Raw genomic sequence first — 24324 nt, 5'->3', positions numbered from 1 at the left:
AGTCCGTTTAATTGTAAGGGATGAATAAATACGCAACCACGTTCGGTCAGAATGGAAACGTTAAATCGATGCATCGTGTAGGGGGATTACCATGCTCTCTGTACGCTGAAATTACAACCTTGCAATAACTATCATTACTCATAGACAGGAACTTGTGTCTTTTATCGTTTTGTTAATTTAATGTGCTTATCTCATCGGCCCTTTCCATCTAATGTTTAAACTTTACGTCAGTGTTTACCGTTGCAAAGTTTGTCTTCCGTTTGGTTATAATGTGAGATGAATAAATTCGCAGCCACTTCCGGTCAGAAGGGAGGCGTTAAAATAAGATGCATTGTGTAAAGGGGTCACCATGTTCTCTGTGCGTTAAAGAAACCTATTTGAGGTGTCTATAGGTGTACTATTACAACGCAAATTGTCTTCATTATCCAACATCTCCGTTTAGTTCTAAGTTAATTGCTGTCCATCGATATTCATTATAAAACCTACATTTTGTAAATATTGTGTATTTGCTACTGTCCTGAAAACTAGTATGCCAAAAAATTTGACACCGGTTAAATAGCCAGTTTCTCTTATGTTTCATCAGCGTGAAAGACTATAGCTATTACAGTGTTAAAAGTGTAATCAGGTTAATATGAAAAGTGATAACGATACATGCGGTGTTCACGCTTAGACCTGTTGAACTTCATTTGCAATATAATAAAAAAAAAAAAAAAACTGCAAACAATTGTGAATGATTTTGCAACGTATGTTTAACCATTCATTTTAATAACATGGCATGTTAAATGCATTGCAGCAAAAACCCGTTCATTAAAGTTTTTAAGCCTATTTCGTTTCGAATGGAATCAATGCATTCACAGTTGGAAAATATACCCTCAACTCCCCTTTTTCAAACCCTATAATAATATCGCTTGATGTATCTATTTAGAAACGTTATGGTAATAAAACATTTGAATGGTTTATTTATGGACTATTGCGGTGAATTATCCGTTTTTATCACTGTTTTACTGTAGCTATAGGTGAATCAAAATATTTATTTCAGTTGATCGTGTTTACTAGGTGATTCTTTGTTGACGCAGATAGATTGATTTTTATGCACTTTCTAAGGATTTCTGAAAACTGAATGAATTATTTATATAATCCAATATCTATTTTATTTACAAGTAAAATGGAATTAGGTCTTTCAATCTTTTTTTAAGACCTGAATAAAAATCTGCTAGTCTATACTAACTTAAAGTATTACTGTTAATGCATACTAAACCTTAAAACTTTAGAACGAATTTCCAATGAATTTATTTTACTACATCTGAGATATTGTTAAAAGGTTTGCAATATTTTTCTAACATTCTACAAAAGTTTGATGTGTGTATTTGATGTTTTGACAGCATTACGTTGTTATTTGAATCGTTTAGACCAAATAAGAACTTAGGAAATTCATATATAATTTATAAATATCTGCATATATATAATACATGTATATACTCTGTAGCTCATCTTATTGAATCTTTGACAGTGTTATTTGAAATATCACAAAACATATTAAGTAAAAAAATGAATAATACGGAATTCTGTTTCATTTGTATTTATATCATAAAAGTATATACAAAACTAAATGGTTTGGTTCTATTTTATTATACATGTACATAAACAAAAAACACTCTTCCTGAGTGTACTCTTATTTATTCTTTAATCATGGTATTGAATTGTTCAACATTCCAGTTCATTCTTGTTCTAACTCCAATTATGCCAAGTTCTTGTGCTTTCTTATATTGCTGATGGTTCAAATATTCTACGCCGACATCTCGCCATTTTCCTGCTTTCATCAGATTCGCCGTTTTTGGACCAAGATCGCCTCTGTATACTGCACTTATGACAGCAGACCTGACATTTGGTGGTAAGGAATCATATACGCTGTCTCCAAGCCTCGATTTGGCTCTGTTCACGTGTTCAGTAATGTCATGCTGCATTAATATAAAAGAGACAAGAATCTTCTTTATAATCATATTCATAATATAATATTTAAAAAAAATTAGATTGATACGAAAATGTCGGTACCAAGACAGGAACATGACATTTGTTATCCATTCGTTTGATTTGTTTGAGCTTTTGATTTTGACATTTTAATATTTTGTTTATTGACTTTCCGTTTTAAATTATCCTTGGATTTCGGTATTTTAGTTATTTGATTTTTAACTGACTTGCGTATTTAGGAATATTTTGTTCACCTTTTTCCCTAAAATAGAGTTCGACGGATAAGCCATTTTAATTTTGTCCTATAATGAAAAGCTAATTATCGAACAAAAATTTCATTCAAAGTAAGCCAATTAATAATGAACCTTGTCCTCCGGAGGTAATATTAGTTTGTCAATAAAATATAATCCGTTCAAAATGAACATTTAAGAGAGATATTATTCTGACTAGATGAACACTGAAATACTTTCAATCATTTCTTGCTTGACCTAGTTATAGAGAAAAGAATCATATTCAAATGCGACTACGGATTCAAACACGATCTAAATTGATTATCACTCATGTTCTTTTGCTTTCATTTATTCTACAGGCTTTCAAATAGGCAATACTATATTTTATTCGGGCATGGACTTAGTAATTTCTTATTTCCATTTAATAGGACTCAAGCAAATTGTTTGTTTGAAATAATTATAAATAAAAAACATATTCTTTTATAAAATATGTTTTTGGTTTTGAGAATTATCTGCCTGCTACTTCCCGTAAAACATTTTCGTGTAATCAAGATGTCTATCATTAAAGCCAGGTACACACCTTAGCCCAGCTCAGCCACACAAATCTATTTCAGACTGGTAACTTTTTATACTTACATTAAATAGTGTAAGAGCTTGTTCTTTTGTTATGTTTTCTTGTCCCGTCTTAACATTGTCAAAATCAACCTCTGGAACAAGTTTTTGGAAAGTTACTTTTGCATCTGATCTGTTTAGGTTGAACCCATAACCTTAAATATTAATACCAAGAGATAAAGCTAATTTGCGGTGAAAAAAAGTCATAATTATGAGGCTTGCTGTTTGGTTTAAGCCAAGGCCCCGTGTTGAAGGCCGTACTATGACTTTGTACTTGAGTTTTACAAATTGTGACTTGAATGGTGAGCATCCCATCCAAAGAGTGACTCGGGAATAGAAATATGGTCACTTGGTCATCTTCCGACCGGCAGTAAAACGCTTGCCAAAGTGGGGCGTCCGTTTGACCAGGCGGAATGTATCAAGTTTGCAGTCACGTCCGGTCAGAATGGGGACGTTAAATCCGATGCTTCGTGTGGAGAGAGCGCCACGCACCTTGCACGTTAAGAACCCTTGCAACAAACCTTTGAGGGGTTCATAGGTTGCCTGTTGCAAAACAATATTTCTGTCTCTATCCAATATACCATCATTTTCCAGTGGCAGTCCAAATTTCCCCGACTATCATCCCGGATTGCCCTTTTTACAAGACCTACATATTGTATTTATTGTTAACCTGTTCTCGGCCTGAACATACATGAAATATTTGCCACTGGACGTTAAGAAACCAGCAATCAATCATTCGATGGAGGTATAGAGTTGTCTCATTGGCACTTATACATGTACAATGTACCACATCTTCTTATATCTACAGTATAAACTTTTTAACGGCTTTAATGATACGAATTTCTAGTTGTTTGCACTTTTTTCTTATTGTAATTTACAAGCCTTTTCGCCTTGTTTCTTTCTATTTTTACTAAAATAATTTTAATGTGGGCGTCACTATCAATTTTTTGTATAGTATATGTTTTTGTTTTCATCCAGTTATAATGGTGTACTAATTCGATTCTCCGAAACAAGTCCTATTAGTAGAATTTCATGAGAAATCAACGGAAAACATGCGGGCTTTAACACCCCTTATGTTTGACTGAAGATTCGATCTGACGAAGAATTTAGCGGCTCTGTCTTTATATGCGTAGCGCACAACGCAAAGATGTAAACATGATTGTAATTTCGTTTCAAGAGAGGACGTACAAATCAAATGTGCGTGTTGATATGACATTGTTAAATTTTAATGTCAGAGTCAAGACCACTCGACCAACTACGCTAATAAATAACTTAGAAGAAGATCCCTTTAACGAATCAATTAGTGAAAACGGCTTACATTAAATCACTTGACAAAACCAAAACACTTACAGCTACAATAAAGCCCCGTTATACTAAAATAGCAATGTAAAGTCGTACAATGAAAGTTATTGGCGTCTTTTCAAAAGTCAGAGGTGAAAAAATACTAGGCTAGACCGCTGGGTTGTATGGTGTCGGTGTTGTTATTGTTGATACAGTCGCACGACTGGTTAAGAAAGAGAGGAACATTGGTTGGCTTCCTTCTAAAGATTTTTGTTCAAATACATTTGTAAAAGTCGGTTATATAAATAGAATCATATGCAAAACAGTGTGGCTGTGGCCATTGATTGACGACCTAGGTTATTCCATTGAATGGGACAGATTAGGTGAACGTTTGTCTGTAACGACCACTGCTCACTACTTACTTATTATAGAATTTAAACTGTGGGGTAACTAAAGTTCTGAACGTCTTCAATAATAAAATAATTCGAAAAATTAATCAGGAATAACCTTTATGTTTTGATTTATATTATTGATATAAATCATAACATCGTGTTATTCCTGATTAATTTTTCGAATTAACTTCATTTAGGTGTTGAGAACCTTTGGTGACCCCACAGTCTAAGTGTCTTTAGCAAGTACATAGTGAGCAGTGATCGTTACAGACAAACGTTCACATAATCTGTCCCAGTCAATGGGATAATTTAGGTCGTCAATCAATGGCCACAGCCACACTGTTTTGAATATGATTCTATTTTGTTCTAACATTTGATAACAGCTGTGTTGGTTATACTGCATACATTTTGGTGTATAGGTGTAAAACCACCATTAATTTCCCCCTACTTGTCTGTTATCAATAAACTCAATAACTCTAAAAATAAAATTTTGAATCATCACAAAAAAGTATACAGACCTTTAGATAAATATAAATAAGAAGTGTGTAAAGTTTTAAGCAATAATCATAAATAGTTTTTGAGATATGGTGCGACATGTGAAAAAAACACAACCCTGTTTTAGATACAAAGTCCTGTAACTCAAAATGTTTTAATCTTATTTTCACCAAAAAAGTTCATCATGTACAAATCATTTGACAATCATAAGAAACAGTCGTTCTCAAGTTACAGTGCGACTTGGATAAGCCGAACACAGACAAACGGGAGGACATCCAGACGGACAGACAGAAGGACAGACGGACACCAGACATTTGTATGCATTATACGTCCTGTCAAAATTGTGACGGCCGTATATAAACCACCACTGGAAGATAACCAATCAAATTTTCACCTCTTTTGTACCGGTGTACATTTGTGTACAAGCTTAACATGCTTAAGTAACCATGTACACTCAAGTTCCCAAAATATTCAATAGAAACCCCAAATAAAAAAATGATGCTTTGAAATACCCAAGATATATGTGTATGACCCAGAAATGATTTACAGCAATAAAATGTAGGATTAATTACTTACAACTGTCAAATTCAAGGGAATATTTTTTTTTTATCTATTTTAGTATGCAACCGGAGCCGTACTATGATTTGGTGGTGTTATACCTATACCCATTCCATGTACAAACTTTAGTCATCATTTTATTCTTTTTAGCTGTAAAAACAAACCGAACATTCTATTATATATATATTACCTATTGTGGTGTCATGAACGGAAGGATTTTTAGGTTGTGCATCGTAAGCCTTGAGGTTAGGTTCTCCATTTGTCTCGAACCGTATGATTACGTCAGTAATGTCTATAAAGATAATTATATGTATGTGTTACGAATTTAACTCAAAAACACAATTGTTTATAAATATGACAATTTTACTGTGCACCACTATTCGTAAGTATGTTGTTTGCTATATACCGACTCTATGAAAGAAGATACTAATATTAATACACAAAAACACAATGTAAGTTATATATCTTACAAACAGAGACATATAAAACCATCTTTATGTCGCTGATATACATGCATATAAAAATTGTAGACGATGTTATTTTAAAATATGATCTTAAGGTGGCACCTAACACAATAGGGAGATAACTCTGCAAAATCAGCTAAACGTTTTGATTACGTTGTCTTGTTAAGGGAATATTAAGCTTCTCAATGATCAAAATAAGTGTTCGTCAAACTGCTATATAACCAGTGTAATTTTGCTGATAAAACGGTTGGTTCAAATTTTTTGAAATTTTAATATTTTTTCAAAGGGTCAAAATTAATACTTTTTTCTAAATTTTAAGAAAATTAAACGAGCCAAATTAATTTTAGTTAAAGTGTTAGGTACCACCTTATATGATCTTAAATGTATATTACAGTATACCTATTTAAAAAAGCAGTTGGATCTCTGTAATGAATATACATTACCTATGATTTTTTCCCTGAGTAATCAGTAATATTTTTGTCTGATACTTACCATACTGGCATAGTACTAAGTATGTCAACTTAATAATTTAACGTTATTACTAAATTATTGGTAAGTTAGCCCTCCATATTTAAATTAGGTCAAACCAACTGATAATAGAAAAAAATGTTTCGTCGATGTGTTACTGTTAGCAAAACCCTAATCTTAAGCAACACTAAATTATTGGTAAGTTTAATAATGAAATGTATCAAAATTAATGTATTTTGCTCACACTAAAATTATTGACGTTACCCTAGTATGTAAATTTGCTTAGAAATTTCCCATGGAATGTTTACATTACGTAAATGTTTGCTGTGAACAATACGGCTAAATCAAAATTTTTATTCGCAGTTCAATATCATGACACTAGTTTTTGTAAATGATGTTTATGCAGGAAACAACCTTGAATGTGACTTTGGTATGAATCAGAAAAGTACACATAATAATGTGTGTATCACGCGTTTCTATTTTCTGATGTTGTCTATGGCTCGCCGTTCGCGTCAACAGAAATTATAGAACACCAAAAGGGCACATAACAAAGGTGAAGGTATGAGCACAAATTACAAAATTATATATATATATATATATATATGAAATAGTTTGCCAAAATGTAGTTTACATTACACTGCTAAAAATATGATAACAAGTCTATGTCACCGAGTCTGCTTGCATGCTACATGTAACTTAACACTTTCTTGTGTAGGAAATTGATATGTGCATGATCTGAATGAAAATAATACGATGAAATAGAAAATAATAAAATTTTGAAGAGATAGTTTTCAATAAAGAAAAAAGAAAAATAGCGGTTACCTAGGTACAAAATGTACATGTATTTTTTCGTGCTACATTACTCACTGATATCAAAAGTTATATATGCACATTACAATTATATCTAAATAAAATTTAACAACAAATGATTTACACTGATGTACATTCTGCGCCTTTATTATATACATGTATATCCCTTGTTTTTGTTTGATAAAAAAGTGTATTTGCTGTACTATTTAAACAATGATACATAACAATATAAAGGGTTTCTTGTACATGAAGTCAATGCAAATAAATGAAATTTTTATATAAAAGATCGCCAATTCAAGTAAACTTGTACACCGGCGTAATTATACCAATCATTTATGATCCAAAATGGCAGCTATGATGATCAGTCAACTTTAAAAGTGCAGATACATGCAGCTTTTTTACAGTGTTTTTTTTTTAAATTTGATTATATTTTCGAATTTTCAAAAACACGATGACATTGTACAAAATTATTTTTAAAAACAGGCTGGTTTTTTTTTAAATGCACAGCCGAGATAAATAAAAAAAAAAACCAAAAGGTACAGTAGTGTAAAATTCAAATTTTTGCTAAACCTGTGAAATACTTGACTTTCAATCATGTATTCTTCAGGCCTGGGCGAGTGATAGAGGTATATACACCATAACAAAGGTTACACCTGACTACGCAGAAATAACAACAAAAGGCATACCATACGGCTTTGATAACAGAACAGGTTGGTTTTAGAAGTCAACACTAAATCAAAGCAGTATATGTTGGTTTAAGAAAAAAAGACACAAAGCAGAAAAAGAGTTAAAAATATTAACAGTTAATAGCATGCAATACAGAATAACAATTAAAATTGAAAATGAAAACGGGTAATATGTCAAAGAGACAACAACACGAACAAAAAAATAAAAAATGTCCTTTCAGCTTATTTTATTTTAATTTAATTTAAATATAATCGTTTATTATAAACTATTAGAAATTCAAATTAATATAAGTCGAAGACAACGTCATGACTAAAAACGAAAAATATCCTTTCAGCTAATTTTAATTTAATTTAAATATAATCGTTTATCATAAACTATTAGAAATTCAAATTAATATAAGTCGAAGACAACGTCATGACTAAAAACGAAAAATATCCTTTCAGCTAATTTTAATTTATTTTGAATTTAATCGTTTGTTATGGGTCTTCATATTTCTATTTCTTTTAGGCAAATGGGGTATATGGAATTTGTCATTATTTCTAGACGGAGCAGAATTTAAAGCCCGGCAGTCAGAAGTATTCATGAATATCTCTGATACTGACAATAACATGTGTGAAACATCGACATTCATCATGCTAAAAATGATTTTAAATTATATCAACCCAAAAGTATACCAGTTCGACTACCTTGATCCAATAAATTTGACAGTAACAAAAGAACTGTGCGAACCAGGTACCAGTACACACAGCACAGTCACAAAACTTATACACAGTGATACGGGAGAACTTTTGGTAGAAAGGCTGGCAAAACTTTGTAGGGTTGACAATGAAACACACAGACCAGTGAAGTGGTCTCCGCAATTTCACCAAATGTTTTCACATTTGAAAGATCGAGGAATGCCCAAAGTATTGAAGAAAACTAGTACTCCCATTCCGACATCACCGCCTGATTGCTTTAAATGGACCTTTAAATCCCGATATAGTGATATGGATGTCAAAATGCATGCTAACCAATCAATGTACATCAAATCTTGTATAGACTGTGCTACTGAGGCTTCCATGAATGGTCAACTCGATCAATTTAACGGCGATATTATTTGGTATCCAGTGAAATATTTGAGTATAAATTATATAGCAGAAACTTTTGCCAATGATACACTTACTGTCAATATGTGGCAACATGACAAAGACGTTTCTATACTTTACTTTTCAGTGTGGAGTGATGCTTTAAAGAAAATAGTAACATTTATTGAGGTGAAAATTGATCTAAACAAAATAAAATAAGCTGGAAGTAACTGATATTTAAGCTAATATAATAGTTTAAAATATTACATACATTTATTTTAATCGCATGGGAATTTTTTTCAAAAGAGTTTAATGCAACACCTATATGTTAATGATCCCGCTATGGAAAAAAAACAGTTGCGTCAATAGCTCATGGCACACCCTTATTGTGCATATTGAAATTGTTGCAAAAATAAAATGGGATATTTTAGATAGCATTAATCAGACGCAAATAAAAAGGCTCTGTAGAAAAATATGCATAAAGATACACTTTAATATGCTACAAATATTATATTCTGACTGTTAAAAGTCCAACAACTCTGGAACGAAAAAAAATTTGTAGTTATTTAGCTACTCAATGAAGTTTACAAATAACATTTTATTTACATGCATCTGGCAGTCAAAGTCCCATAACTCTGGAATCACATTAGTTTTCTTTTTACGTTAACCCGAACAATCCAGTCGTTATATATAACGCTCCCTATCGATCACTTCATCAACGAAAGGTGGAGAGAATCGGAGACGGTAAGGGCTTGAATCATTCGAGTTAAAGTCGGATGTGTTAAAATATCCAGTGGCGTAGCTTTCCTTCTGTTTATACCGACTCGAGGTTGGGGGTTCAGGGGGGCGCAGCCCCCTTGAAGCTATAGAGGTTTTTACAATTTAAACAAGAACAAATCGTTAAAAATAGTTGCTGTTCAATGTTATTTCATCTTATAACATTGGTTGCAATGAATTACATTGATTTCCCAGTTAGATAAAAAACCGATAATTTCACATGTGAAATAAACGTGGTTATTTCACTCTCTGACGTCATATAACAATAGGCGTTGTCAAGACGTCGATAACGGCGGATCAAAACAAATTGTAAATACGCTGAAAAAAAATAGTTCCTCACATGTTTTACATCAATTTTTTTCAAAAACGCCATTTGCCAATGTAATAAAAAGAATAACTAATTAAAGAATTCAAATATCGAAAAATATTCAACTCGTGACCGAACAACACTGATAATTAACTCATGCGCTACGCGCATTCGTGAATTAATGTGTTGTTGGGTCACTCGTTGAATATTTTTCTCTATTTGAATTCTTCGATTAGTTATTCTATAAATAATAATGTTAATTATATGCCTTACTATCTATACTCAAAGCTATAGAAATAACAAAATACGTGATGGTATCACATTAGACAACCAATGAAAAGTCAGTTTCCTGACTTGCTAGCAGTTACAGAAAGCAGGAACATATATATATATATTGACATACTGTTCCCAGCAGAAAGCAAGCTCAAATTAGGAGATAACTGTATTGTATTTTAAGCTCCGACGGCATCAATTGGGGATTTGATGGTCGCAAATTCAGTTTACTGTCGACGCGTTAGCGGAGACAGTAAACGGGTATTTGCGACCATCCAATCCCTAATTGATGCCATCGGAGCTTAAAATACAATTTTGTTATCTCCATTCTAATGAAACTGACAGAAAACAACGTTAAAACATGTATTTAAAAACTGTTATATGCCGTCTGCGCTTGCGCGTACGTTCCATAGCATCAATTGTCAATTGATGCCATGTAGATAAGTGACGTTATCCAATCAAAATGAACGTTACAATCGTTGTTGCATTAGAATGCCTAATGGCTCCCAATATATTTCCAAGCAGTAGTACACTCTAATATAGTTGGTTGTACCTCACACGTCATATCACAAGAAATCATGACCTTACTCGGTGGATAGAAGAAACCTGTACAAAATGTTCAATACAGAAAGAAAAAAAAACGCAATTATTAAGGTTTATTTGTAATAAGTTTTGTGATGATCATTTATTTGGTCGTAGGTCACGAATCAACGAATTATAGATAATCACCACAAAATGATAGCTGGATTGAACAAACGAATTTCGGGATAAACTAGGAGAAAAACATATGCTACATGTACATTTAAAATAGCGAGAATAAAACTTGAGAACCACAACATATAAATTATTTTCTGTGCACTATAATACATAAATGCATATTTTGTTTTGTTTAGTACCAATGTCAATGAACATAGTCGTAGGGGAACATGTCAACGGTTATAAATGAGGGTTTGAATGCTTAGAATGGGATTATCAAATATTTATTTTTTAATCGTTGTCGTCCATAATTTGATTTCCCTTTATTTTATAATTTAGCATCATTTTAAATCCATATTATTTTAAATTTAAATTAATTTCAGGACCGATTTTTCTGTTTTCTTAAAACCTCACACAGGCCCTCATATATACTAGAAATTATTCTGACACAAAATTAACTAATTGACCTAGTTCAATGGTAAAGTGATTTTATCGGGTGACTCGTGAGTTGCATCCTCATCTATTCTACTCACTGTTTTCGCTTGCAATGGGGTAGGACAAAATAAATCGGTTGTCGATTTCCCTTTACTCTGCCAAACTTGAATTACAGAAAACTACCGCAAAGGGTATTTCCAAGTAGAGGAGGGAAAATTAATTCAAATGTCCCCATAAGTCTTGAAGAATTCGTAAAGGGTATGAATGCTACGCCCCTGAATTATCTGATGTGTTATACGATACCAATTTCAACGAATATTGTCAAAAAATCAACAACTTTAAGTTAAGGTACATGTGAAAATTTATCTTAATCTGACATTTCATATCATCTGGCGGACTGCGACTTGAGAATGGAAAGATAGAAATAATAGGGATTTCCTTTTAGTTATAACTTATCAGGTTGGATAGATTAATCTAGCACAGTAAGGTTAAAGCCTCCTGCGTCAATATGTGGCCCCATAGGGTGACTGGGGAATAGCTTTACGGTCACTTTTGTCTTCTTCCGACCAGAACTATTGTACTGTCTCCAAAGTTGGGAGTTTGTTAGGTTGTGCAGGATGTACAAGTACGCAGCCACGTTCATACAGTCAGAATGGGAATTTCCAATTGATGCCTCATACAAAGAGAATAATCGCTATCTGCACGTTATGAAGGCTTGCAACCATACTTTAAGGGTCCATAGGTGGTCTGTTGCGAGATCTAATTATTTTCTCAATCAAATATACAGCGGCGATAAAATTTCTTCGACATAAATCTTGCATGACCTCTATTACAGGACCTACCAATTGTATTTACTGCTAATTTGTTCTCCAACTAAACATGAAATATTTGCCAGGGAATGTTAAGCAAGCAACAGTTAATTGATCCATCAATATGTGTCTGTACTTAGATTTGTTTGCGTACTTTATACAGGTCTTTGTCACTCGGATAAATTCGCAGACAAATGAATCATTGGGGATTCTGTTCAATTTGAATTTTGTTCGTATTTGGTCTTTGGCTTTTACCATAGACATATAGCCGATGATGGTCATTTAAGCAATACGCAATATTTGTACTGATTTCGATCTAGCAGATTCCGCATAAAGTCCATATACTACGTAAATAAAACTATTTTCATATTGATTCAAGTTTTTAAGATATATTACATTGTAAGTATATATACTTTTAAAAATTTCTTATGATTGCTGAAATTTCTAATGAAATATATCAGCATTATAAGTGTCATTTTATAATCTGTCAAGGTAGTTACGAAATAAGGAGATGTACCTGGTATGCTTACCAATGATACAATTATCTACATGAAACCGGATTTATGCAAATTACAACAATCGAAAAACTAATGAGATATACATATAGACAGCAACCAAAGATTGCTACTCGAACAATAGGCTCTTAACTAGGGACAGGCACTTAAACAATGTTTCGAGATTAAATATGTGTATTAGCGCTCAACCCTCCTCTAACCTGAGACATTGGTGTAGCAGTTGAGCAGTAGAATGAGCTATTAATTTCGATTGGAACAGGATTGACGCAATCACTCTGAAAAAGGGACACAACTGTCGACAAAACACTTCGTAGAAAAACAAGATTAGACAACAAGAACCCATCCAAAAACTGGGGTTGATCATAGATGCCCCGAAAGGATAATGAGATCCCTGAAAGATCTGACATTTAAAAAGGGGATGTCAGAAGACAGTATAATTAAACATATTTACTCTAAGCAGACAGTCATTTAAAATGACAGATTCTTTTCACTTCAATGTTAAGAAGCGACACACAAAATGAGGTCTTCTCGTTTAATAGTATAGATAGATAATGAGATAATGTAAATTTGTACAAAATTAAATGCAATTGTTTTTTTATACGACCGCAAAAATTGAAAATTTGTTGGTCATATATTGGTATCACGTTGGCGTCGTCGTCTGCGTCGTCGTCGTCGTCGTCGTCCGAAGACATTTGGTTTTCGCACTATAACTTTAGAAATAGTAAATAGAAATCTATGAAATTTTGACACATGGTTTATGACCACAAAAGGAAGGTTGGGATTGATTTTGGGAGTTAAGGTCCCAACAGTTTAGGAATTAGGGGCCAAAAAGGGGCCCAAAAAAGCATTTTTTCTTGGTTTTCGCACCATAACTTTAGTAATTAGTAAATAGAAATCGATGAAATTTTAAAACAAGGTTTATGACCACAAAAGGAAGGTTGGGATTGATTTTGGGAGTTGAGGTCCCAACAGTTTAGGAATAACGGGGCCCCAAAAAAGCATTTTTTCTTGGTTTTCGCACCATAACTTTAGTAATAGTAAATAGAAATCTATGAAATTTTGACACAAGGTTTATGACCACAAAAGGAAGGTTGGGATTGATTTTGGGAGTTAAGGTCCCAACACTTTAGGAATTAGGGGCCAAAAAGGGGCCCAAAAAAGCATTTTTTCTTGGTTTTCGCACCATAACTTTAGTAATAGTAAATAGAAATCTATGAAATTTTAACACAAGGTTTATGACCACAAAAGGAAGGTTTGGATTGATTTTGGGAGTTGAGGTCCCAACAGTTTAGGAATTAGGGGCCAAAAAGGGGCCCAAAAAAGCATTTTTTCTTGGTTTTCGCACCATAACTTTAGTAATAGTAAATAGAAATCGATGAAATTTTAAAACAAGGTTTATGACCACAAAAGGAAGGTTGGGATTGATTTTGGGAGTTGAGGTCCCAACAGTTTAGGAATTAGGGGCCCAAAAAAGCATTTTTTCTTGGTTTTCGCACCATAACTTTAGTAATAGTAAATAGAAATCTATGAAATTTTGACACCAGGTTTATGACCACAAAAGAAAGGTTGGGATTGATTTTGGGAGTTAAGGTCCCAACAGTTTAGGAATTAGGGGCCAAAAAGGGGCCCAAAAAAGCATTTTTTCTTGGTTTTCGCACCATAACTTTAGTAATAGTAAATAGAAATCTATGAAATTTTAACACAAGGTTTATGACCACAAAAGGAAGGTTGGGATTGATTTTGGGAGTTGAGGTCCCAACAGTTTAGGAATTAGGGGCCAAAAAGGGGCCAAAAAAAGCATTTTTTCTTGGTTTTCGCACCATAACTTTAGTAATAGTAAATAGAAATCTATGAAATTTTAACACAACGTTTATGACCATAAAAGGAAGGTTTGGATTGATTTTGGGAGTTTTGGTCCCAACAGCTTAGGAATAAGGGGTCCAAAGGGTCCAAAATTAAACTTTGTTTGATTTCATAAAAAATTTAATAATTGGGGTTCTTTGATATGCTGAATCTAAACATGTACTTAAGATTTTTGATTATGGGCCCAGTTTTCAAGTTGGTCCAAATCAGGATCCAAAATTATTATATTAAGTATTGTAAAATAGCAAGACATTTTTAATTGCACAGTATTCAGCAATAGCAAGAAATCTTCAATTGCACAGTATTGTGCAATAGCAAGAAATTTTCAATTGCACAGTATTGCGCAATAACAAGAAATCTTCAATTGCACAGTATTGTGCAATAGCAAGTGTTTTCAATTGCACAGTATTGCGCAATAGCAATAAATATCTAATTGCACAATATTGCGCAATAGGAAGAAATTTTCAATTGGAGTTATCTTTCTTTGTCCAGAATAGTAGTTGGATCAACATAAATCATTGTTTTATACAATATACAATGTATATTAACTTTTACTACCAACTGATAAATTAAAACAATCTTTACCATTCATTGATAACAAGCACTTTTTTTACATTTTAATATTTTATGATGCATTTAAATGAGTAGTTATTGTTGCAAACTCCATTAGAAATTTGAATTGAGATCAGTTTTGGAATAAGGGAAAGGGGGATGTGAAAAAAAAATTGGGGGGGGGGGGGTAAATTTTTCTCATTTCAGATTTCATAAATAAAAAGAAAATTTCTTCAAACATGTTTTTGAGAGGATTAATATTCAACAGCATAGTGAATTGCTCAAAGGCAAAAAAAAAATTTTAAGTTCATTAGACCACATTCATTCTGTGTCAGAAACCTATACTGTGTCAACTATTTAGAGCTGAATCCAGCTTGAATGTTGTGTCAATACTTACCCCAACCGTTCAGGGTTCAACCTCTGCGGTCGTATAAAGCTGCGCCCTGCGGAGCATCTGGTTAAGACTTACCACTTGGGTTTGGGATATTGGCCTTTGCAGCTGCTATATAGTGTGGGTTGCTTTGACCTAAAGGAAAGTAGCAAACAATATAAACATCATCAGTAGTGTAGACAAACAAACAGCAAATAAACAAAACAATAAATGAGAAAAAAAAACATTTCCTTATCCAACAAATATGCTGATAAAAAGAAAAACTTCTACATGTATGTTTTGTTATAAGAGATTTATAAACTGGAATCGAATTCACTGGTCCATCAATACGATTTCAAAATTTTCCTAACATTACTATTAGAAAAGTTACTATTTTTTTCCGTTTCGATAGTATCTGTATCGGTTAGCATGTTTTTTTTTTATTCCAGCAGGTTGGTAAAATTCGACAATTTTCACCATAGACATTTTTAAATATAATATTCTTCTACAAAGGTTAACTTCTATTTTTACTTTTAAAAAATGCTTGCGTTACATGGGATATAGCAAGTACATATTATATAACGATATTGATTATAATATACTTACTAGCTGACATTGCAATGACTAATGAGGAATATCTGAAAATGAAATTGTATAAAATTATTAGCACGTACAATGCATAATGCTATGCTTATGTGAAAAAGTAAAATAAAAACAATGGTAGTTTTGTATCTTTTGATTTAATTGAGTCTGGTTACCACGATCGCACCACGCTCACCTCGATCAGAAATAATTTCAGATCGTGGTGAGGTCGCGGTATGAGCGACATGAAAATGTAAATTTTCGTTGATTTCACGATGATACTACGTCCTTATTACGCTTCTACAACGATCCCGATACGATTATACCACGTTCTCACCACGCTTTCTACGACTATCATGATCTGACTACGCTCATCACGTTCTCACTACGACCTTACTACGAGTTATCCGACTGCATCACGATCTTACCACGCTTCTACTGCGATTATAGCACGTCCTTACCACGATTATACTACGTTCATACCGCGATCTTACAACGTTCTCAGCAATTTAACGTCAATATCGTGTTCCATATAAATACTGTTCCATTCCTTATATTTCTGATTAATACGTAGATTTCTCGGAAACAGCACAGTCATGCCACCAAAATCTACCAGAACAAGTGGGCGTGGTGGTAGGAGTAGATGTAGAGACAGAGGGCGCTCTGATAGTAACGAATCCTGATCTAGCAGAGATGTCGGACAAACCAAATGACGATGTTTTAGTGAACGATAGCAGGGATGATACAGATGTGTCAAGCATGGTTGAGTCGTTGGAGAAAAGGGACAAGAGGTCCAAATTACATACATACAAACAAAACCTGGAGAGCTTTTATATATTTCATGTGAAAATGACAATGAGCTCGATGGTCGTAGTATGAGCGTAGTCAGGTGGTAAGAATAGCGTGATGAGGACGGCATGGGCGTGCTAGAATCGTACTATGGTCTTGAACAGCGTGGTGTAAACGTGGTATAGTCGTGGTGGAAGCCTAGATGGGTCCTGATGAGAACGTGATGGTCGTAGTGAGGTCGTAGGAACGTCGCATTGAGATCGTAGCGAATACCGCAGTCCCACTAGGCCACGATCGCGATCTCACCGCGACCCAACTACGCTTCCACTATGACTATACAACGCTGATCACAACCATAGTACGATTCTAGCACGCCCTTGTCGTCCTCGTCATTCTCTTCTTACGACCTAACAACGTTCATACTACGACCATCATTCGCATTGTAATTTTCACATACAATACGTGTATATCAAATCTCTCCAGGTTTTGTTTGTCTGTATGTAATTAGAACTTCTTGTCCATTTTCTCTAACAGCTCAACCATGCTTCTCGTTTTTATATAGATTAGACCGTTGGTTTTCCCGTTTGAATGGTTTTAAACTAGCAATTTGTGGGGCCCTTTATAATAGTTTGCTGTTCGTTATGAGCCAAGGATCCATGTTGAAGGCTATACATTGGCCTATAATGGTTTACTTTTATAAATTGTTACTTGGATGGAGAGTTGTCTGATGGCACTCATACCACATCTTCCTATATCTATTGACACATGTGTGTCATTTCTGCTATCGTTCACTAAATAAACTCATCATAGATACCAGGACTAAATTTATATATACGCCAGACGTGCGTTTCGTCTACAAAAGACTCTTCAGTGACGCTCGAATCCAAAAAAGTTAAAAAGGCCAAATAAAGTACGAAGTTTAAGAGCATTGAGGACCAAAATTCCTAAAAGTTTTCCCAAATACAGCTAAGGTAATCTATGCCTGAGGTAGAAAAGTCTGAGAATTTAAAAAAATTCAAAATTTTATAAGCAGTTCATTTATAAATATAACAATATCAATGATAATTCATGTCAGCACAAACAGTGCTGACTACTGGGCTTGTGATACCCTCGGGGAAATAAATCTCCACCAGCAGTGGCATCGACCCAGTGGTAGTAAATAAACTCATCATAGATACCAGGACTAATTTTATATATACGCCAGACGTGCTTTTCGTCTACAAAAGACTCTTCAGTGACGCTCGAATCCAAAAAAGTTAAAAAGGCCAAATAAAGTACGAAGTTTAAGAGCATTGAGGACCAAAATTCCTAAAAGTTTTCCAAAATACAGCTAAGGTAATCTATGCCTGAGGTAGAAAAGCCTGAGTATTTAAAAAAATTCAAAATTTTATAAGCAGTTCATTTATAAATATAACAATATCAATGATAATTCATTGTGACTACTGGGCTTGTGATACCCTCGGGGAAATAAATCTCCACCAGCAGTGGCATCGACCCAGTGGTAGTAAATAAACTCATCATAGATACCAGGACTAAATTTTATATATACGCCAGACGTGCTTTTCGTCTACAAAAGACTCTTCAGTGACGCTCGAATCCAAAAAAGTTAAAAAGGCCAAATAAAATACGAAGTTTAAGAGCATTGAGGACCAAAATTCCTAAAAGTTTTCCAAAATACAGCTAAGGTAATCTATGCCTGAGGTAGAAAAGCCTGAGTATTTCAAAAAATTCAAAATTTTGTAAGCAGTTCATTTATAAATATAACAATATCAATGATAATTCATGTCAGCACAAACAGTGCTGACTACTGGGCTTGTGATACCCTCGGGGAATAAATCTCCACCAGCAGTGGCATCGACCCAGTGGTTGTAAATAAACTCATCATAGATACCAGGACTAAATTTTATATATACGCCAGACGTGCTTTTCGTCTACAAAAGACTCTTCAGTGACGCTCGAATCCAAAAAAGTTAAAAAGGCCAAAAAAAGTACGAAGTTTAAGAGCATTGAGGACCAAAATTCCCAAAAGTTTTCCAAAATACAGCTAAGGTAATCTATGCACGAGGTAGAAAAGCCTTAGTATTTCAAAAAACTCAAAATTTTGTAAACAGTTAACATATAAATATAACAATATCAATGATAATTCATAGTGCTGACTATTGGGTTTGTGATACCCTCGGGGAAATAAATCTCCACCAGCAGTGGCATCGACCCAGTGGTAGTAAATAAACTCATCATAGATACCAGGACTAAATTTTATATATACCGTCATTTGAGCTTTATGGACCAGCAATAGGTTGTAATTTAGGTTGGATTGGTCGGTCCAACATCTCTGTTTGTTCAGGATTCGTTACTATCAGAGCTCCCTCTGGATCTACATCAACCCCTACCACCACACCCACGTGTTCTAGTAGATTGTGGTGGAATGACTGTATTGTTCCGAGAAATCTACGTATTAATCAGAAATAGAAGGAACGAAACTGTATTGATATGGAACACGATGTGGACGTTATTACTGAGAGCGTCGTAAGATCGCGGTATGAACGTAGTATAATCGTGGTAAGAACGTGCTATAATCGCAGTAGAAGCGTGGTAAGATCGTGTTGCAATCTGTTAACTCACGGTATGGTCGTAGTGAGTACGTAATGAGCGTAAAAAGGTCTCGATAAGCGTCGTGACGTCGCAGAATAAGCGCGGTGAGAACGTGTATAATCGTAGCGGGATCTTTGTAGAAGCGTAATAAGGACGTAGAAGCATCGTGAAAGCAACGAAAATTTACATTTTCATGCCGCTCATACTGTGGCCTCACCACGATCTGAATTTATTTTAGATCGCGGTGAGCGTGTTGCGATCGTGGTCTAGTGGGACTGGGGCTGGAGTCTCTCCGAATAGAATCACGCTTTCGCTATGCTCTCGCTATGCTCTCGCTACGAAGGTACAGCGACCTTTGCGATCTTACCACTACGCTTCTACTACGACCTGATGTCGCCACGACCGCACCACGATTTGTTTAACATGTTCAAAGTTGGCCACGCTCATCACGATCTTGAAGACCTCACCACGACCGTATTTTGACCTTACTGCGATCTACACGATCGCACTACGATTGTCAAAATTTTTTTCACAGGTCGTAGTGCGATCGTGGCCTAGTGGGACTGCGGTATTATAAGTATTGAGCGAACCCACACACAGGAGAGTAACTTCCACTGAGGCAGAAGTAAAGCAACTGCCTAACCATTTATTTTTACATTAAAATAGATGGAGAATTATTAATTATATATAAACAGAAATACAATGTATTCCTTAATATATTATGAAGATGGTTCCAACATTTGACTTGTCTATCCTAAAGCCCCAGTCCCACCAGACCACTAGCGTACTACGCTCACCGCGATCTAAAATAAATTCCGATCGTGGTGAGGTCGCGGTATGAGCGGCATGAAAATGTAAATTTTCGTTGCTTTCATGATGCTACTACGTCCTCATTACGCTTCTACAACGGTCCCGCTACGAGTACAGGAACACGTTCTCACCACGCTTATTCTGCGACCTCTCTACGCTTATCAAGATCTTTCTACGCTCATCACGTTCTCACTACGACCATACCAAGAGTTATCCGATTGCAACAAGATCTTACCAAGCTTTTACTGCGATTATAGGACGTTCGTACCACGATTATACTACGTTCATACCGCGATCTTACTGTACAGTTATCAGTTATAACGTCATTATCGTGTTTCATATCATTATAATTCCATTCCTTCTATTTCTGATTAATACATAGATTTCTCGGAAACAATACAGTCATGCCACCAAAATCTTCTAGAACACGTGGGCGTGGTGGTGGTGGTGGTGTACAATCATCAAAATTTGCATTTTTGTCACAGATCGTAGTGCGATCGTGGCCTAGTGGGACTGCGCGCGGTATAACATACGTGGAATTCGTAATTTTAAAGACTCGTTGTTCCAAATTTATATCATTAAAGAATATTTGTTAGCAGACAAGGGAAACGTTTGAAGAAAAAAAAAACATAATTCAAGCAAAGAGTGAAAACTGTGCGTGAATTTGACATACTATTTTCTTTTTAATAATAATAATGCTTGAATAAAAAAAAAAGGTAAAACGCCAAATAAAGCACGAAGAAGAAGATAATAGAGGTCTTAAAACTCAATAATGTTTTGTCAAATACAGCTAAGGCAGTCAACTCCTAGGGTAGAACATCATGAGTATTTCCGAAAAGTCAATGTTTCATAAACAGTTAAATGATTATTTTGGCATATACATGAAGTTCTTACTTGGTTGGTTAAATTCCCTCGGAGAAACTTCACCAACAAAGTTATTTAAGTTTAAATTTTAAACTGTTATATATCCGAATCTGTTTAAAAACCTTTGTAAGGTAGTCAAGGTTATCTCAGGTATTTTTCTATCAGTACTTTTTTCTAGGTTTAATTAATGATTATAGAATTTTTAACGAACAGTTTCATTCAAATTTTTTATTAGATATGCGCGGAAATGTTGCATGAATAGAAATATTCCCAAATCAGGATTTTTCATAGAAAAACACTTTGTTTCAATGTGGAGCTGATTATGAGTCCCTCTTTAATAATAATAATAAAAAAAAGACAACACCTGGGGACGGTTTAGGCTTGCAAATGAATTTAAGCCATCCGCATTCTGAATATGCCTGTAATTCAATGGTTTTTGTTTGTTGTCTGTGATATTTGTTTTAGGGTTGGCAGTTTTTAGCGTAATTCAGGCCGTATTTTGGTTTGAATTTTTTACATTTTGTCATGTCAGAACCGGACGAATCTTACTCTACGTAAAAATTGAAGTTCAGTTAAGCCCCAGTCACACTGTCACGTTTAACTACGTTTTAAAATGCTACGTTTCAACTACGTTTTGAATAAAAATGTCCCGTTGTTTTGAAAGCTAGGTTTTATTAGGTTTGTGCTACGTTCTTATCACTTTTTGCTACGTATTAGTACGTGTAGACCCACGTTTCCACCGCGCATTGATACGTTTCGATACGTAAGTAAGCACGTTGTGTTACGTTCCGCTAAGCTTTGATACGTGTTTACTAGGTTTCTACTTCGTTTCAATTTTCGTTACGTTTGTTGTTGAATTTTCAAAACATACGGGTCATGTCCCGTTTTGAACAAGGGATCACTACGTTTCGTTAGGCTTCATTACGTATATATTCCCGTTTCGCTAAATACGCTTTCAAAACGTAGTAAAACGTCGCTCTTGAAACGTGACAGTGTGACTGGGGCTTTAACGTTTCTGACTTATTTACTCTCATTCTTAATGCCCCATCTTGGGGCATTATGTTTTTCGGTCTGTGGGTCCGTTTGTTTGTTCGTTCGTTCGTTTGTCTGTTCGTCCGTCCATCTCTCCCGCTTTTGGTTAAAGTTTTTTTGTCAAGATAGTTTTTATGAGGTTGAAATTCCAATCAACTTAACTTTGTTCACATGTTGCCTATGGTATCTTTCTAATTTTTATGCTAAATAAGACTTTTGAACCCAATGTCATAGTCCACTGAACATAGAAAATGATAGTTCGAGTGGACAGATTAAAGGTTTTGGTCAAGGAAGTTTTGATGAAGTTGAAGTCCAATCAACTTGGAACACATGTTTGCTATGATATGATCTTTCTAATTTTAATGCCACATTGAAGTTTTTATCCCAAGTTCACGGTCCACTGAACATAGAAAATGATAGTGCGAGTGGGGCATCAAATATCTTTAATTTAGTTTTGTCTAAAATGCATGTAATATTTGTCACTTGTCGTCAGGCATACAACCACCAATCAGACCCGCATGTAGTTCGACGTATTTGTTTATGTCGTAAGCTCTTTAAATTAAGCGATGCCAGTTTACATTTATCAACTGTCCACTCAGAAATCAACATTGCAGCCTTCGAATCGTATAGTGGCGAATTATAAACCCCAAACCGTTTGCTACACTAAACAAAAGGGTCCAAGCTACGTTCAAATAGAAATAAAGGGTCGGGCGAAATTGGCATACGATGGTTTGGGCCATTTTGGACATCTGGTACTTTGGCAGGGTTAGACATTTTGCGTCTAAACAATGCAAATGATTGTAAATATTACTTCATGTAAAATACTACTTAGATATCTCTGTTTTTTTAATTGTATTGCTCAAGTAGATTTCTTTCAGTATTCTTCAACTATCCCTTTTTCAAAATTCGACAAAATTTTACCCCTAAAAAACAACACTAAAAAAAAAACCCAACCAAAACAAAAAAGTATCAAAGACTTATAATCTTGGGGTATTTAAGAAATTTTACAGTTCCTTTTCTATTGTCTATAACATTGACAAAGACGATAATTACTTGTACGATACATGTAATTCTGGAATACTAGATACTTACTAGATCTGACTGATAACAGACATTTTCAAGTGAAAATATTGGGGTAAACTAAGTAAACCTGAATTAGGCAGTTGATTTTCTCGTTGGAATTGTTAAACATTTGTCATTTGGGGTCATAAGCTGACTCTTCTGTATGTGTTTTGCTCATTATTGAAGGCCCTATGGTGACCTGCTGTGATTTCTGTGTGATTTGGGTCTCTTGTGGAGAGTTATGTCATTGGCAATCATACCATATCTTTTTATATTTGCAGTTCAATCCATCCAACTGGCTTGTATTATAGATTTATATATTTAGTAAAATGTAGTGTTCAGATACATTGTAGCAGTTTGTATGTACATACCCAAGACGTCTAAGCTGTGTTTACCCTAGATTTTAAGGTTTATATGTAGGAAGTTTAATATAAAATTTCCGTTTTATGAAGTGTTTTCGTAAAATCTATTTATATAGATCACCTTCAAACTATTATATTTCTACCTGGTTATTGGTCATAGTTCGTGTTGTATATCCAAATAACCAGGATTTATTACAAAATGTATATTTAAATGTTTTCATAAAATTATTTCAACACCCGAATGGTTCTTTTATTAATAGGATAATGATATCAATATTATATCAAAATAATTCAGTTTACGTATGAACTAATTTAAAAGGAAGATGTTGGGTAAATGTAAAACTGACAGTTTATTCCACATCAGAATTAACTCTAAAACATGTCACGGCCAACATACTGTTCATGTTGATGGTTACGGTCTTACTTGATTCATATGCTATTTGCATATCAATTAAAATATAAATTTCTGAAAAACAAATGAAAATTGGCTTCTTGTATGGCATGGTATTGGTTGCAAAAATTCGATATTTTTCATTTAAATGCAATATTTTATATTTAATTGGTATATTTCTTCATTTAAATGCAATATTTTTTCATTTGAATGG

The 24324-nt window shown here is 34.3% G+C and overlaps 2 protein-coding genes across 3 annotated transcripts; one reads left to right on the top strand and one right to left on the bottom strand.

Moving 5' to 3' along the window:
• Positions 1–1563: 1563 nt before the first annotated feature.
• On the bottom strand, positions 1564–23826 carry LOC143063987 (uncharacterized). Of its 2 annotated transcripts, XM_076236465.1 has the most exons (6): positions 23729–23823; positions 16233–16264; positions 15726–15782; positions 5727–5828; positions 2835–2965; positions 1564–1958 (listed from the first exon to the last, which is right to left on the bottom strand). In XM_076236465.1, exons 2-6 carry the CDS (start codon positions 16240–16242, stop codon positions 1677–1679), a joined length of 582 nt encoding a protein of 193 aa, XP_076092580.1. In that variant the 5' UTR covers positions 16243–16264; positions 23729–23823; the 3' UTR covers positions 1564–1676. The 2 variants fall into 2 exon arrangements, with proteins under 2 accessions (XP_076092580.1, XP_076092581.1); XM_076236466.1 differs by lacking the exon at positions 5727–5828 and having other exon boundaries at positions 23729–23826.
• On the top strand, positions 6575–9265 carry LOC143062330 (uncharacterized). Its single transcript, XM_076234049.1, has 3 exons — positions 6575–6666; positions 7886–7988; positions 8473–9265. The coding sequence occupies exons 1-3, from the start codon at positions 6607–6609 to the stop codon at positions 9246–9248; spliced, it is 939 nt and encodes a 312-aa protein (XP_076090164.1). The 5' UTR covers positions 6575–6606; the 3' UTR covers positions 9249–9265.
• Positions 23827–24324: the final 498 nt, after the last annotated feature.

Source organism: Mytilus galloprovincialis, chromosome 2, assembly GCF_965363235.1.
Source record: "Mytilus galloprovincialis chromosome 2, xbMytGall1.hap1.1, whole genome shotgun sequence".
Classification (NCBI taxonomy): Eukaryota; Metazoa; Mollusca; class Bivalvia; order Mytilida; family Mytilidae; genus Mytilus; species Mytilus galloprovincialis.
Note: the sequence above shows the minus strand (reverse complement) of the source record. Positions and strands in the feature narration are given on the sequence as shown.